This window comes from Lithobates pipiens, unplaced genomic scaffold (assembly GCF_037356315.1).
Source record: "Lithobates pipiens isolate NorthernLeopardFrog02 unplaced genomic scaffold, aLitPip1_a1.2 Scaffold_22, whole genome shotgun sequence".
In the NCBI taxonomy this organism is placed as follows: Eukaryota; Metazoa; Chordata; class Amphibia; order Anura; family Ranidae; genus Lithobates; species Lithobates pipiens.
The window spans coordinates 318,323,979-318,341,031 of record NW_027507784.1 but is presented as its reverse complement, the minus strand read 5'-3'; the positions used below and the strand labels follow the sequence as shown (position 1 = coordinate 318,341,031).

The 17,053-nt window shown below is 41.7% G+C and overlaps 1 protein-coding gene across 1 annotated transcript in view; it reads left to right on the top strand.

Annotated features, from left to right (window-relative positions):
* MYO15A (myosin XVA) overlaps positions 1-17,053 on the top strand; it is a 167,372-nt gene that overhangs the window by 6,258 nt on the left and 144,061 nt on the right. The window contains exons 2-7 of the mRNA XM_077450192.1: positions 7,947-8,029; positions 10,704-10,778; positions 11,333-11,423; positions 13,064-13,167; positions 14,124-14,187; positions 16,702-16,815. Coding sequence (XP_077306318.1) covers positions 7,947-8,029; positions 10,704-10,778; positions 11,333-11,423; positions 13,064-13,167; positions 14,124-14,187; positions 16,702-16,815 — 531 coding nt within the window. The remainder of the gene's footprint in view (positions 1-7,946; positions 8,030-10,703; positions 10,779-11,332; positions 11,424-13,063; positions 13,168-14,123; positions 14,188-16,701; positions 16,816-17,053) is intronic.

The window sequence follows — 17,053 nt, the reverse complement described above, 5'->3', positions numbered from 1 at the left end:
GGTAAACACAGGGCTCCAAAGAAGCTATAGCGCCTGCAAAACGCCCTGGTGTGAAAGGGGTCTTAATGTTTTAATTTTAATGAATATAAAATTAAAGCTTTCAATTCAAAAATAGTTTTTAGCCCTCATTCACATTAAATGCAGCTTTGAAATCATGCAACTTTATCTTAAAATGCACAATTTCAAAGCCGCATGTCAGTGCGGCTTCCGGCGCGACTTTGAAGACATCTGTGCAGCTTCATGCACAGATGTCCATTCAAGTCGCCCCCGAAATTGCCAAAAGTAGGGCAGGAACTACTGTTTTAAATCGATGCGGCGCCGCAAAGTCGGTGCCGCACCAATTCGAACACAGGCCATTGCCGACAAGAGGGTGCGACTTGTCATGCGACTTGACCTTTTTGGCTCCAATGTGAACGAGGGCTTAAATCTCTTTAGGTCAGCAGCATTTTCTTTAAAAAAAAAAACGAATACCTCGTGATCATGCCATGAACGTCCTTTTTCAGGCACTTCCTTTTATGGGGTGACAACTGTCTCCCAATTGTGCTTCTGTGTTGTCACCCTGTCATTTGCACCCATGGTGGAGACTACAAGCAGCTGTGCTGACATGTATTACATAGGCATGTTCCAACATTGTCACTTTCAGGAAGCCAGTTTAAAGAAACTTGTCCAGTAAATGCTGGAACAAGTGACTGTAGACAGGAAGTAGCTGGAAGAGGATTCAGGAGATCATCAGCACTATGATGGGAAAAAAAGAATGAAAAAGTATTATTTATAAAAAAATAAAATAAAAAAAATTGTTCATGACACAGAGTGCTTTAGCAAAGGAAATGTCATCCAGTTGGGGTTTATATGTACTATAAAGTAGAACTCCAGCCATAAGTAAAAAAAAAAAGATAAAAATTAATAGACCATTAAAAGTTAAAATACTTGTGCTGCAATATTAACCATCGGTTCAGAAATTTCCCCTGTAGTGCCTTTTTTTTTCTCTGCCTCTAGATTACCTCAGCCTGATGGTCATTCTCATTCAACCCATGTCCTCTGAGCCCAGGTCTTCCTGGACCCACCCCAACCTGTGACTGGACAAGGAATGAGCAGCACAGTGATAAGCTTATTTCTATGTCACTCTGCTCTCTTCTACTATCAGAATTCTTCTTGTCAGCACATCTGATTAGCTCCTTGTGCTGCTTCTTCCTCTTACACTGCAGCCCTGCTGTATTGAGACATCCAGAGGCTGACACCAGGTCAGATACAGGTGTTTGTATTTAAAAAATGCATGCAATGATGTATGAATGATCAGAGTAGACCTTCACCCTAAATAGATTTTCATTTCAGCCCCCCTATTAAATTTTTTTAAAATTTACATACCTCCCAACATTTTGAGATGGGAATGAGGGACACCTCCTAGCAAATGTATGTAGGCATAGGACACGTACCCTGCCACACCCCCTTAAAGGAGAACTAACCAACAAAAAAGGTTAATTACATCCGCAGGGGCCTCTTTTTTACCACCACTTTTCCTTCATATTGGCTTTTAAAATTTACAAATGCAACAATTTAGAATTTGGATGAAAGGTTTAGCACTGGGAAAAACGTTTTGAAAGATAAAAAGTGCATTTTCATATATGTAGCGGCCATAACTCGTTGCAGGGCGGTCTTGACTGAATGGGCTTACCGGTTACCTTCTCCTTGCCTGCTCCTCCGCGTCTAGGGGTTCCCAGAGTTGATACCCAATGACTTGCAGACTGACACAGGTTTAATTTTGCAGTAGAACTTTCACAAAAAAATTTTTTTAGGGAACAGAGGGCACGTGTGAAGAACTCGGGTACCTTGAACTGCAGGTTTAGCAAAGTCTCTACTTCCACCCAGAGAGTAGTCACTCGCAGCTGGGTACTTCAAGGCTGAACAGATCTCTAGCCAGAGGTCATGGCAGTCAGCACGTTGACTCAAAAATTGAACAATCAACTGAAGATGAACAGGAACCTTTTTCCAACCATGCCTGGAACGTTTCCCGCTTCCTCTGAAGTACTGGAAAAGTGTGAACTCATCAATGTCCTTCCCAACTCAGTAACCAGGCACTTCTCAGGATGCCAGTTGTCGGCCCTTCTCCGAAGAGTCCTCCCCCGGTCACTTCCACGAGCTGTGGTGTCCCTCCAAGCCGAGAGCACACCCGGACACTTTGAATCCTCCCTCAGTTACAGCGCTTCGGACCGGCCGGTTCCGAGATTTGGGAACAGACGGATCCCTACCCCAGACCAGATAGGTCTATCGGGCCACAGACATGAACATGTTGCGAGGTGTCGAACACCCCGTGACCGGGACTCCTCACGGGGCTACCCCGGTCCTGGAACCAGAACAGACCACACAGGTCTCACAAACAACTCCGGAACCCTGAACACGTGACCCACACCTGTTTAAGTACCCCCCTCCCAGACTCCTCAGCGGGCCCGGCACTCCCACTGATTGGCTTTGAGAGGGCCATACCAAAACATCCAACCAGGCCTGGTTCTAGCCTGTCATGTGCACCTCACCGCTCACAAGACCAGGCAGAACTTCAAACATGGCCTGGTCAGACTGGTGTTAAGGCCTGCCTACACAATTAACCCCCAGAACTGTAGGGTCCTGAGGCAAAAACTAAATTTACAATGCGTGTGACATTTGATCCCAAATGTCATCCGCTACATATACAACTATATAGATCAGATCAAAATGAGGGACAAATGAGGGGGGGGGCGAGGGACAGAGGGACTTTGCTCCAAATCAGGGACAGTCCCTCGAAATCAGGGACAGTTGGGAGCTATGGATTTAATAGGTTTTCTGCTGCAAAACAACACATCTGCATATCTTGCCTAGGTGAGAATCACTATCCTGCCCCCCCCCACCTCCCAGATTCTAGATTCTGCCCATGCACAAATGTGCCACAGCGATTCAGAACACTGCAGCACATCTGCTCATATGCAGTTTTCCCGCACGTCTGCACATAGGCAGAGTCTGCCGCGCATGCTCAGAGATGGGGCTGTCATGGATGTCCCAAATTTGCCCTGTCTGTGCATGTCTGGAAAATCTCCCCCTGTCTGTATGCATGCAGATGTGCCCAAGCGCTCTGTTGGGACCCGAAGCCTTTTGGCACATCTTTGCATGTGCCTGTCTTTTTCGAAAGTGGTGGCGCCAAACTCTGCATTTATTCATTTTCACTAAAAATTTTATATCTTCTTTGAGTTTAGCTTTAACCGCATATCAAGTGTGGTGCTGTAGAATTCCTAGAAATTAATTTAAATGCCCCCCTTATATTTCTTCCTTGTGCCTTGTGTTCGGTGAACTCCTAGTAACCTTGCAGCTCATAGTTGAGAAGTGGGACGTGATCTCAGATGCCCCCCTACGCCAAGCCTTGCCCTCCAGCTTTGGCCAGTTATCGATTTCAACCTGCATTGATCTCCACCAGGACACAATACACTTTATATTCGCTTCTAACAAATGATATAACGGAAAGTCGGAGGAGGGGGGTTGAATGGGCCAGACTGAAGTCAGTATCGCTCACAATAGGGATTTATGTAAATGTGGGGACCTGATCCAAGCCCAGCGACTGCAGGAGAATGGGAGGGAAGTATTGAATTAGGAATTGGATGTACTGTTGGCAAAGGTTTCAGTGGTGAGGTCACAACAGCGATGGTGTACATGTCTGCAGTAAACGCGTGCACCATTATTATTCATTAACCCTTTTACTGCCAGAGCCGTTTTTGCATTTTTTTGCACACATTTAAAAAATCATTTTAGGCCTGAAAATTACATAAACTCCCCAAAATATTATATATTTTCTGAAAGCAGACACCTTAGGGAATAAAATAGTGGTAGTTCTATTTTTTATGTTACCTAATATTAGCACAACAGTTGATAAAACGCAAACATTTCAGTTAAAAATATACTAAAGTTAATTATAGGGCACACAAAGACAATTTAATACCCAATGTTTTTGTGAAATATAAAAAATGAGGTTGCGGCGATTAAATAGATACCCAACATGTCAAGCCTTAAAATTGCGTGCGCCCATGAAATGGTGACAAGCTATGGAAATCTATATTTTCCATAGGCGACACTTTAAAAGCCCCTAGAGGTCATCAGTTTAGATTTTTTTTTTCCTGGGGGGGGGGGGGGGGGGGTGATTTTACCTCCTTCCTGAACAGAGCACTTTTTGCAATTTTGTACTGCGTTGCTTTAACTGACAATTGGGCGGTCGTGCGACGTTGCAACCAAACAAAATTTACGTCCTTTTTTTCCTACAAATAGAGCTTTCTTTTGGTGGTATTTGATCACCTCTGCGTTTTTTATTTTTTGCGCTACAAACAAAAGAAGAGCGACAATTTTGAAAAAAAAGCAATATTTTTTACTTTTTGCTTTCAGTTTAGATTTTTTTTTTCCCTGGCGGGGTGATTTTTACCTCCTTCCTGAACAGTGCACTTTTTGCAATTTTGTACTGCGTTGCTTTAACTGACAATTGCGCGGTCATGCGACGTTACACCCAAACAAAGTTTACGTCCTTTTTTTCCTACAAATAGAGCTTTATTTTGGTGGTATTTGATCACCTCTGCGGGTTTTATTTTTTGCGCTACAAACAAAAGAAGAGCGTCAATTTTGAAAAAGAAGCAATATTTTTTACTTTTTGCTATAAATATCCCCCAAAAATATATAAAAAAACTAATTTTTTCCTCAGTTTAGGCCAATATGAATTCTTTTACATATTTTTGGTAAAAAAAAAAATCACAATAAGTGTATATTGATTGGTTTGTGCAAAAGTTATAGCATCTACAAAATAGGGGATAGATTTATGACATTTTTATGGCATGGTGTACAATGAACAACCTGTGCCTTTGTGTAAATAAAAGACAGGCTTTATCCACTCACTGGCTTGTATACAATTTTGGGGCAATTGTTAGGCATTTTGCCAAGGCACCCTTGAAGAAACCTGTAGGCACCCTGGTTGAAAAAGCCTGACCTAGAAAACAAAAACCTTTTATGGCAATGGGTTACATTCTGTGGCAATATGGCTACTTTTCATAAGCTCTTACTTTCGGCATGATGCATATATGCATGCAGAAGCACAGCAGATGGGCCTCACATTGACTGAGCTATTTTTGACAGCTCCAGTCACCATTTACAATCAGGTGCCTGTGGGATGCGCTCCCGATCATGTGACTGCTGTAAGCACCAATCACAGTGGTCACATGATCAGGAACTTTGCCTCCGCCTCCCGGCGGTAAAGCTGAACTACAGCCACAAATACTCCTCTCCAGTGGTCTGATGTCCACGAGATCCCGCGCCAGCATCCTTCTCCCGGTTTCTTCCATCTCGATTGGCCAGCATGACAATGTGCAGGAGTTAGTCATCACAGCACACAGGCACTGTGCAGGCAACGTAAACTGAACTATGCATGTGCAGTTCAATGAGCATTATGAAAAGTACAGCAGGCAGGCAGGAGGGTTTATTTTATTTTTTTGCAGAAAAGAGATAGCTTGTCTCTTTTGCAATAAATAGCCTGTCTGCTTATAAGATTTATCCATTTTACTTTAGTTCCACATTAAGATCATCCTAAAGAGCCAAGGAGAGGTGCCGACAAGGGGTTAAGGTTTATCTAAAGCCAAAAGCTTTTTTTTTTTTATTTGGATAGGGTAGACATATGTCACTTGAACAGGTGTCACCATTGGGAAATTTCCCCATACCTCCTGTTCTGGTGGCAACTGTAGAAATTTGGATTTCCCATTATACTTCTGTACCAGTGATAGTGGTGCCCAGGGCAAATAGAAAAAGTGAATCCCCCAAGCCCCAGCTGGGACACAGACAACAGAAAAAAACAAAAAATGTGGGTTCTAACCTTTTCTATTCAGAATTTAAAAATAATAATACAAGAATTGTCTTTAAATTTATTTTTTACCCCCCCCCCCCCCCAACACCAACACCAACACCCTAAACTAACCTCCAGACAGTGAACGCCTTGTTGGTGTTAAAACTTTTCCCCATCAACTTGTCATCACATAGTGTTGACATTACAGCTTACGCTTTCCTCCTGCTGCATACACATTAAAAGGAAATTCATTATTACGTGAAAGTTCTCGTGAATAAAATAATACCCCCAATAATATGCACTTAGGTAGCAATGTCCCATCTAAGTAAGGACTGTATAACCTAAAGCAGCAGGGCAACCAGGAACGAGGAGGAGGGGGTTAATTACGAAAGGCAAAACCACTTTGCACTGCAAGTGCACTTGGAAGTGCAGTCGCTCTAAATCTAAGGGGTGGATCTGAAAATAGTGGAAGCTCTGCTGATTTTATCATCCAATCATGTGCAAGCTAAAATGCTGTTCTTTTATTTTCCTTGCATGTCCCCCTCCGATCTACAGCAACTTTACTTCCAAGTGCACTTGCAGTGCAAAGTGGATTTTCCTTTAGTAAATAACCTCCATAGTGTCAAATACATCAGGTGCTAACTGTCCGGAACATTAGTTACAGTAGTATAATACAATTTAGACTACTACTGGGTCCTCGTGGTTGTCTCTGCAAATTTTGTACATTTTTGTTGGTGGACTAATATTATAAGAAATTAGATCTAACCCACTCTGGGTCTGTACATCTACGACCAAGTTGCTGGCAAAAAATGGTTAGAGTTAAGCCAGCCATAGATTTGTTCAGCAGCCAAGATTTGAACCATGTATGGGCAGGCTGAATGTACCCAAGTTGATTGATCGATCATCTTGGGTACAACCAGCCTGGTGAATTTTAGATGAGATTACCGCTAGTGCATGTGTTCTCCTGGCGGGGACAGCTTCCTCCACCCCCCCCTTCCCGGGGGACCGAATGGCTTAGCGGGAGGGTGGTTGCAAGAAAGTAATTTGCTCCATCTAAGGCTGGCCCTTTTAGTCTTCAGTTTGTACTGACACATAGTAGGCAGACAGTTCCTTTTAGCCTTTCTGCCCCAAACGCCAAAGCATTTTTGGCCATACCTATTGACCTATTTCCCACTGTCAGCTGAGGTGTCAGAGCTGTTTCAGGCTCTGAAAATATCCTGATAATATTTTTCAGGATCCACCCAGCTGTCTGATTGACAGTTCATGGCTGAGAATCGAAGCCAGTTGCACCCGCAGCCTTTTCAGTCCAGCGCACCGTTAAGCACTGGAGGAGCAGAGCGGAGAGTTCTGACAATCACTGCTTTCCACTCAGAGCTGACCGAGAACTGAGAGATCAGCGGGCATGTGATCACTCCGTTCTCAGGCTTGCAGCAGACGTGGGACAGCTGCAGCATCAGACCGATAGAGGTGAGTATTGATGTTTTTTTGTTTTTTTTCATGAACTCCTAAACACTAATAGAATTTAGCTTGAACATTTAAATCTTTTTTGGATATTTTTTTTTGAAGGAACAAATATTTTCCAGTGTATGTGGTTTCTCGCTTGGACAAAACCATTTATACCAAAATTGAAAGGTAAAAGCAAATTCAATTTCAAATACTTTTGTTAAGCCTCTACTGGCATTATTGAATGTACTGATGAGACCTTTCCTTCAAAATTGTTTTTGCATATGTACCAGTGTATGGACAGTTTTAAGCCGGCCATAGGGGGATCGAATCTCAGCTGGTTTAGCAAGCACCAGCCAAGATTCGATCCATGTATTGGCGGGCTGGTTATACTAAAATTGGTCCATCATAAGACTAACCACTTGAATAGGGTAAGAAATGGGCAGCTTAGGACAGTTGGTTTGGGAAGGTGGTTGTGGGGGATATAAACCTACCCCTAGCTGAAGTCCCCTTGATATATAAGAAGTTGAGGGCTATACTGACCTTTCTGCTGCTACCCAAAATTGACTTACTTGCAGACAGAAGGAGAGAGAGAAAAATTACCCTTGAAGAATCAAAAGTTTAACTTTTACATTTCCTGTTATTTTGTCATGTCATTGGTTCTTGCCAGATGCAGCCCATGCGGAGCTCACAGTACATGGAACCAGGCCAAGGGCAGGATGAGAACATGGTCCAGGATTTGACACAGCTAGAGTAAGTGTTTTTAGTATATTCAGTGGTTTGGCATATACAGTATGTTCAGAAAAAAAAAAACTGAAGACACCCGGAGAAAGGATCCTCAGATAACAGAAAGAAATGTAAACTGGCAGAACCTTCGTTAAAGCGGAGCTCCACCCAAAAGGGGAAGCTCCGCTTGCCTCCTTCCTCTTCTCCGATGCCACATTTGACACCTTGTAGGGAGAAGGGGGGAGCACTTACCTAATTTTGACAGGTATCCGCTCCCACTTCCTGCTGAGTTTGCCGCAGCTGGCCCATTAAAAAAGCACAGCCGCAAGGCTTCACTGACGGTTTCCCATATCCAAGATGGCGGCACAAGCACCCAAGAGCCGATTCAAGAATCAGCTTGGGTGAGGACACTGCAGGATCCCTGGACAGGTAAGTGCCCTAATAGTAAAAGTCAGCAGCTACAGTATTTGTAGCTGCTGACTTTTAACGTTTTGGTGGGGGGGCTGGAGGTCTGCTTTAATTTCAGAGGATAACAAGAGCAAGGAAAACATTGAAAGTCATATTTGAAAACTTTTTTTTGTTTTAAGTATATTAAAGCTGAATTCCATTTTTTATTTCATGCATAGTTACATTAGTCCACCTTGACCAATGTAAATATTTATATTTCATACCCGGACAATCCCTGTGGAAGCGGAGAATCACTGCTACTAAAATTATCCTTGCTGTTTCCCATGTCCTGTGCCCTGTATAGTAACCGGGGGGGTTCCTACTTGGTACAGGTGCCATTCAGAGAAGACTTTGCATTTTCTTGAAGGATGCAAAGCATTCTCTGATTAGGTGGGACACCTCATACAATAAGAGAATGCCATGTATTCACTGAGAAAGTTGATTGAGTTCTCTGAATGGTGCCTGTGCCGAGCAAGTGACCCTCTACAGTTACTATGCAGCAGGGCAGCCGCATGGCATGGGATCTGGAAGACAGCAAGCATCAATGTAGTAGTGGTGGCTATGACAGTTACAAGGAGGAAGAAACTGGCGCATAGGACAATAGACAGTCCAGCCAGCTTTACAGTAATCCAATGTCTCTTAAAACAGACACAGTGGTATGTGGTGGGAGGAAGTCCTTTAGTAGCACAATGCTGGGATAAATAAAATATATACTGGGATGGTGTAGAGGGATCACCTGTGGCAGCTGTCCTCAGAGTTATGATAATTCGGTATGATCAAAGAGATTAATGCCCTGTACACATGGTCAGACTTTCCAACGGAAAATGTGCGATCGGATCTTGTTGCCGGAAAATCCGATCGTGTGCGGGCTCCATCTGACTTTTTCTGTTGGAATTTCCGACACACAAAGTTTATGAGAAGGATCTAAAATTTTCCGACAACAAAATTCGATTGTTTCAATTCCAATCGTGTGTAGACAATTCCGACGGACAAAGTGCCATGCATGCTCAGAATAAATTACGAGATGAAAGCTATTGGCTACTGGCCCATTTATAGTCCCGTCATATGTGTTTTACGTCACAGCATTCTGAAAGATCAGATTTTCCAACAACTTTGTGCGACCGTGTGTATACAAGACATGTTTGGGCCAAAATCCGTCAGAAAAAAATCAGACAGATTTTGTTGTTGGAATGTCTAACCGTGTGTACAGGGCATAAGAGAGAGAGAGAGAAAAGGATGCGCCAATCTAAGTGCAGTATCCCAAGAACTTTAATTACATAAGTGGATACAGAATAATTACAGGAAGAATAAATAAAATAAGCTCATCTGTCATTGGGTCTCCTGGGGTGTAATCCGGGCGGGTGACATTTATCTGGTCATCGGTGTAGTTGATGGGGCGCTCCAGGCAGCCAGAGTGCGACCTCCTATCCCCTGGAGGCCGACATTGCGAGATCCCTGGACAGGTAAGTGTCCTAATATTAAAAGTCAGCAGACACAGTATTTTTAGCTGCTGACATTTAATTTTTTCATGGGGGGGCTGGAGCTCCGCTTTAAGGTAAACTTATACTCTGTGCTATTTGTGATACAATCATATAATTGTTTTTTTTCTTGCAGAGATCTACAGGAAGTGTCAGTTCTTAACAACCTACGTAAGAGGTTTGAACGAGATCTGATCTATGTAAGTACGCATGTTACATATTTAGCCAGGTTGAAAAAAGACAGAAGTCCATCTAGTTCAACCAATAAAAAAAATAAATGAAAACCCACAGTAGCTCCTGACAAAGGTAAAATAAAATTAATAAAGCATGATCCAATTTGCTCCGGGAGGGGGATCTTCCTAACCCCATAGGAGGCAATAGGATATTCCCAGGATCAACTACCCTTGGTGTTATTACTAAATGAATGATGTTAGTATCCAGTTATATTTTGTACATTTATGTTCATATCTTCATTTGAGTGAATTCACTATTGACATGTGTTTTCTCCACCCCCCCATTAGACATATATTGGTAGCATCCTCATCTCATTAAACCCTTACAAGATGTTGAATATTTATGGGACAGACCATGTGCTGCACTACGAAGGTAGAGCCTTGGGAGAAAATCCTCCGTAAGTCCATACTATGAAGCATTTCAGACAAATTGCCTGCATGAGACTTGGTGGGAATATTTTATTCATATAGCATTGTGCTCATGTATGGCGGGCATAATCCATACCTTGCTATTTGCAATGCTTATCCATGTTTCTCTTGCAGGCACCTTTTTGCTATTGCAAATGTCGCCTACACCAAACTAATGGATGCCAAACACAACCAGTGTATTATCATTAGGTGAGTATCACTGTAGGATCATATGTACCACCATCTATCACTAAGTGTAGCGTTTAAAAGTCACCCGTTGAAGCCATAACATGGAAGTCTCACTTCCTCTGTTTTATTTTTCATTTATCTTACATTTTTTAACAATGCAGCATGAGAAATAAACAATTGAAACTAGTAGTAGGGGTAGGGTGCTGCATAAGCCATCACCTTTGAAAAGGGTCAGATCTCTTAAAAATAATATTTCAGTTAAAGGGTTGAGTCTGGTGGGGCAGGCTTTTATGTAACTTTATACATCTCTTGGGAATTCCAACGGCAAGATTTCTCAGTAGTTCTTGGCTCTGTTACTAATTACCATTGGAGTTTTGGGAATTTCCACTTATCTTGGGGTGTTTCTAATTCTAATGTTTTATTCTCCCTAAAATAAAATTGCAACAGTTGTGCAGATTTGGCAATCCAAACAAGACAACACATCACCACTCAAGGCACAGAGAGACAGAAGAAACTGCTAGAAAGGTTTCTCAATGAGAGTATTGGCATACTAAAAACTGTTTATTTATTTTTAGTGGTGAAAGTGGATCTGGTAAAACGGAGGCCACAAAACTCGTCCTGCGTTACCTGGTAGCGGTTAACCAGAGGCGCGGTGTGACGAACCAGGTGAGGTTTTTTTCTCTTCTTCTTTCTCTGTTTCTGTCTGTGCTCCCACTACAGAGATTTCTCTTCAGGTTATGTGCTGGTGACACCCAGTCATATCCTAACACATAGGGTGTAACCACGACAGGAGATAATGGGAAATCTCACCAATTAGGATACAAAAATTAAGAATGCTGGCTGACTGTACTGCTGTATGTGCCTTCCTTAAGGTACAGTCATCAGACATAGTCGCATGCCTGTTGAAGAGGTAAGATGTAATGTGATCACTTTGGAATAAATCATTTGGATGTTATTTGAAGATCCTTGCTTGGTGTGCTGGCTAATATGTATATTGATGCCTCATGGCTGGTTCACACTACAGGCGATAAATGTGTGCATCACTGCAACACGCGGTAGCTCTCTGTGCATGCAATAGTGTATTGTGGTATCATTTATTTTGGGGAGAGAGAGAGATATTAGACATAGAGAGATAAAGAGGATGATAGAAAGAAAGATATAGTATAGACATAGGTAGATAAAGAGAATGATAGAAAGAAAGATATAGTATAGACATAGAGAGATAAAGAGGATGATAGAAAGAAAGATATAGTATAGGCATAGCGAGATGAAGAGAATGGTAGATATAAAGAAAGAAAGATATAGTATAGACATAGAGAGATAAAGAGAATTATAGATAGAGATAAAGAAATAAAGAACGATATAGTATAGGCATAGAGAGATAAAGAGAATGGTAGATATAAATAAAGAAAGAAAGATATAGTATAGACATAGGGAGATAAAGACAATGATAAGAAAGATATAGTATAGGCATAGCGAGATAAAGAGAATTATAGATAGAGAGAAAGAAATAAAGAAAGATATAGTATAGGCATAGAGAGATCAAGAGAATGGTAGATATAAAGAAAGATATAGTATAGACATAGAGAGATTAGGAGAATGGTAGATATACAGAAAGAAATAAAGAAAGGAAAGAAAGAAAGGAAAGAAAGAAAGGAAAGAAAGAAAGGAAAGAAAGAAAGAAAGAAAGATATAGTATAGGCAGATATAGTATAGGCATAGAGCGATAAAGAGAATGGTAGAAAGAAAGAAAGATATAGTATAGGCATAGAGAGATAAAGAGAATGGTAGATATAAAGAAAGAAAGATATAGTATAGGCATAGAGAGATAAAGAGAATGGTAGATATAAAGAAAGAAAGATATAGTATAGGCATAGAGAGATAAAGAGAATGGTAGATATAAAGAAAGAAAGATATAATATAAACATAGAGAGATAAAGAGAATGATGAAACGAAAGAAAGAATATTACTATTATTTAGTTTAGGAGCAATGGCAATTGATAGAAGCAGTATATAATCATCATCAGTGTGTCTGTGCTCCAGTAATGGCCAGTTCACAGTTCATAATTCTAAATCCTGACTCTGCTTCCTTTCTATGAATGCACTCACCTCGGACACGGTAGATAGAGGTATTTACCTGTTATCAGCTCTCTATGTAATGTGTGGTGATTTATGTATTGAGCATATCTGTGTCTCTGTATGGCAATGCCACTGTAACTGTTCATATGGATGTATATGTGTCTATTTTGTGTGTGGGTGTATACTGTATACAAAAACAAGCAGATATGGATTTCTTTGTTCTTCAGATTCTAGAGGCCACACCTCTGCTGGAATCTTTCGGAAATGCCAAAACAGTCCGGAATGATAACTCCAGCCGGTTTGGCAAATTTGTGGAGATCTACCTGGAGGAGTACGTTTTTTGGATTATTTTTAATTAAAGCAATGTAAAATTGATGATTTTCTGTTTGTAATCCATTAGAAAATAGTCTTATTGGTTGACAATCAGACTTTGGACAATATATTCAGATTGTAACAAGTGTGGCCAAATAATACATAAAGATACCCAGTTATCTACATCACAATTTGTAGTGCAGAGCCCACTGTGGGTTCAAATGAATATTTTATGGAAACATTTGTAGTCATAGGACTTTCTGTGGACATTTTGTGTGGCCTCTATGTAGAGTATTTTTAATATGTTTTGTAATGTTTTAAATGGAATGAAGTAAAATTGTGTCTTTTTTGATACTCCGTGTTTTGTCCACATAAAGTTCTATGACTAAAAATGTTTCCATGGTATATATGATATCTGGGACATAGACATATAACACACACAGTTTGGGTTCTCAACCACGTGTGAATTCAAATGGAACCCGTCTAAGGGCTTGTGAGGACAGCCAAATGTTCCATACTTTTACAGTAGGTACGTCAAACTTACATTTGATGCTTCTGAGCTGCATTTGATCTCCTTATGAGCTGTTTCCAACCCTCCTGTAAACTACTGACACTCTTTTCACCTTCTTCTGAGCTGCCTTTAACATCCTTCTGACCTTCTTTTGAATCGCCTTTGCCATCCTTCTGAGTGGCCTCTGACCTCCTTCTGTTGTGCTTTCAAGCTCCAAGCTGTTTGGGGCCTGCTTTTGACTTGCTTCTGGCCTATTTTTGAGTTACTTCTGACCTTCTTCTGAGTTTCTGTTGGCCTTCTTCTGAGATGCTTTTATATTTCCATTAAATTGCATGGGAAAAATGCAGTTCTGACACAAACAAATGCCTGTGTACACAAGCCCTAAAAATGCACTACCCTCTCCTGTGCGTTATGGCATTTATGTTCATGTCGTTAACACTTTTCCCCAATGTTTTTCTGCACAGGGGTATAATTTGTGGTGCCATAACATCCCAATACCTGCTTGAAAAATCTAGAATTGTGTTTCAGGTAAGTCCTGCATTTGATATCATCTGAAGTCCTCCATCATGACCCGGTAGAAACACTTCCCTCCGCTTCTGACCATCTATCTGCCCCTCTGATTACACACAGTTTGCATATAATGAGGCTCATAGGCAGCCCATTAATTTGGAACAGACTCCCGGAGTGCCTCAGTACACAAAAAACATACCTGCTCTTTTTTGACAATGCAGCACACCACAACACACAACCTCATACCTGTACATTGTGATGCCCCATAGCCCAGGTGTGCTTTTTTTTCAGTTTGACATACATATGGCTTCTTCATACTCAAACTTATCGCTGGTCATATTCTTCCTTTTCCTGAAAAATTCTTCAAGCATCGTGTCTTGGTGTCTTTTCACAATATGTCCAAAATAAGGCTTCTTGTAAAAGGTTGGGCTTTATTTGTTGGACCTGTTTGTTTACCTTGCGGTTGCTGTACACAGTGTTTTTAGAATTATTCACCAACAGCAAAGATCAAAGCATTAATGCACTTCCTATCTTGCTACTTCATGGTCCAGCATGGACAATTCTGATCTTTGTACTTAGACCTAGACTCTTCAGAGCTTTCTAAGATATTTTTCCTAGGTCTTTCATCTTTGCTCTTGCAAGGGTCAGTCTGCTTTGAATTTCTTGACTACTGATTCCTTTTTTGTTAATAATTGATCCAATAAGGCAAAAGCTTTCCACTAATTCTATGTCTTCCTTATCAACTCTGTAATTGGCTGTATTTCCTGTTGTCATAACCTCAGTTTTTATATCTAGTTGAAGACTCATCTTTTCATTCTTTTCCTTAATCTTCTTTCTGAGGCTCTTGGGGTATACATGTGGATTAGTACAAGGCCAAAGTGTGAATCGCCAGTGTAGTGTGTGTAGTTGCCACTAGTAACAGACAATCCACCAAATCACCCCGCTGCCATACATCACTTGCAAGGACAATGAACAGTCTTTTGCTGGTTTTGTTTTCTGTTTATTGGGGGATACAACTTGGTTGGGGAAAATGGTATATGGGATGCCCATAGGATCGTTTAATTGCCATCGTGTTTTAAAGATTATACACATTAGCACATAGCTAGCCAGAAGAGATGATGTGCATTTATAATCAGTATAATATTCCTCCTGTATCTCCATGCAGACTGTTGCTCCTCCTCTGCTTAACTCCCCCAGACTATTTCATCCAAGAATTCCTCAGCCATTACTGTGTAAAGAATGAGGACAGCACTCTTGAACGTGTAAGAGTGATGGTCCCAGAACTTCTTCTCCTCCTGCACAAACTTCTTAATTCTGAAATAGTGTCACATCTTCTTCTATGAGCAAGAAGGACCCACTTTGAATAAGTCCTTAAGCAGGCTCTGGTTGCTCGCCACTACTAGGCCTAAGGCCTGCAGCACCTCTCCCCGGAGGCCTAGTAGTTTAAAAGCATTTTCTTGGATGGTGGACTACTGTTCCCAGCCAGCCCAGCTTGCAAATTCTGCACCCTCTGGCCACATTAATTTGACACAGATCCCCGCAGTCTCAACTCTGATCCAGGACTCCTCATCATTCACCGTGTAAATGATGAAGACTTTGCTAATGACCATGTAGAAGCAAAGTTCCTTCACAGACTTCCTGGCACATCCAGCCCTCCACTACAGTAACACTCACCAACCTTTCACTGCCCTGAGTCCTTGATGGAGAACTTGACCAGACCATATGTTCCGACAGCTTCATCTGCCCCTCTGCTCCAGTAGTTCTTTATCAACCACATTGTGATGATAAAGACATTGCCAATGACCGCATAGAGGTAAAGTTCCTTCACAGCTCTCCCTGGGCCTCCTCCTGTGATTGGTGCACCACCCCCCCCCCCCCCAGATGAGGGTACCCTCCTGCTGCTGCCTAGTATTCCATCCTCCACATCACACAGCTGACAACTCCCCCCAGTGGCATGTTACCTCAGCTTATATAGGAAGCCCGCCCCCTGGTAATACCAATTGGGGATTGGTCAGTGCTCCCACATGAGCTGCCTGCCACTCCATTTCCAGGCCCGGCCCCTCTTCCAGAATATTCTCACTGGAAGCAGGGGAGGCACCTCAGAACTGGAGTACAGGTAGTCACACCCACTGCTACACTGACCACTCCCAGACCCCAGATCAAAACAGACAGGCCTAGCTTGCAGCATAGGCCTGCCTAAATTTGCCTGTGCTGACAGTTCCTAGTAAAAAAACTATTACTAACACCTACCTATTGGTAGAGGGTGCTACACCAGTAGTGAACCTTTTGCTGTAGTTTGACAGATTTTAGGAGACTGTAATAAGAAAGTTAGACAAATAATCAGGAGATGACTCTACAAAAACACAGGGGCTGTTATGGACAGGGAAACTGTTCCTACTTGGGAGCTACTGTTAGTGGTCAGCTACTACTGTTGTTTTTACACATTCTATTAAACCAGGCTTCCCAGATAGAGTACATGTATAATAAATGCTTGAAAATTATGAGAGAAAATATCCCCTTGTCATATTTCAGGCCAAAAACGAAAGGAATTACCACATTTTCTATGAGATGCTGGCAGGTCTCCCAGCTCAACAAAAGCAACTTTTCTACCTGCAGGATGCTGAAACGTATTACTACTTGAATCAGGTACGTCTCAGATTTAGGAGCTTTGAGTTACCTTGAATCTTCTATGTTATTTTAATTGCTTCTCCAGCTGGCCACCGACAGAGTAATTTTGGGAAACATTTCACAAAGGCATTTTTAACCACTTAAGCCCCGGGCTATTTTGCAGGCCAAAGACCAGAGCCCTTTTTTTGCGATTCGGCACTGCGTCGCTTTAACTGACAATTGCACAGTCATGCGACGTGGCTCCCAAACAAAATTG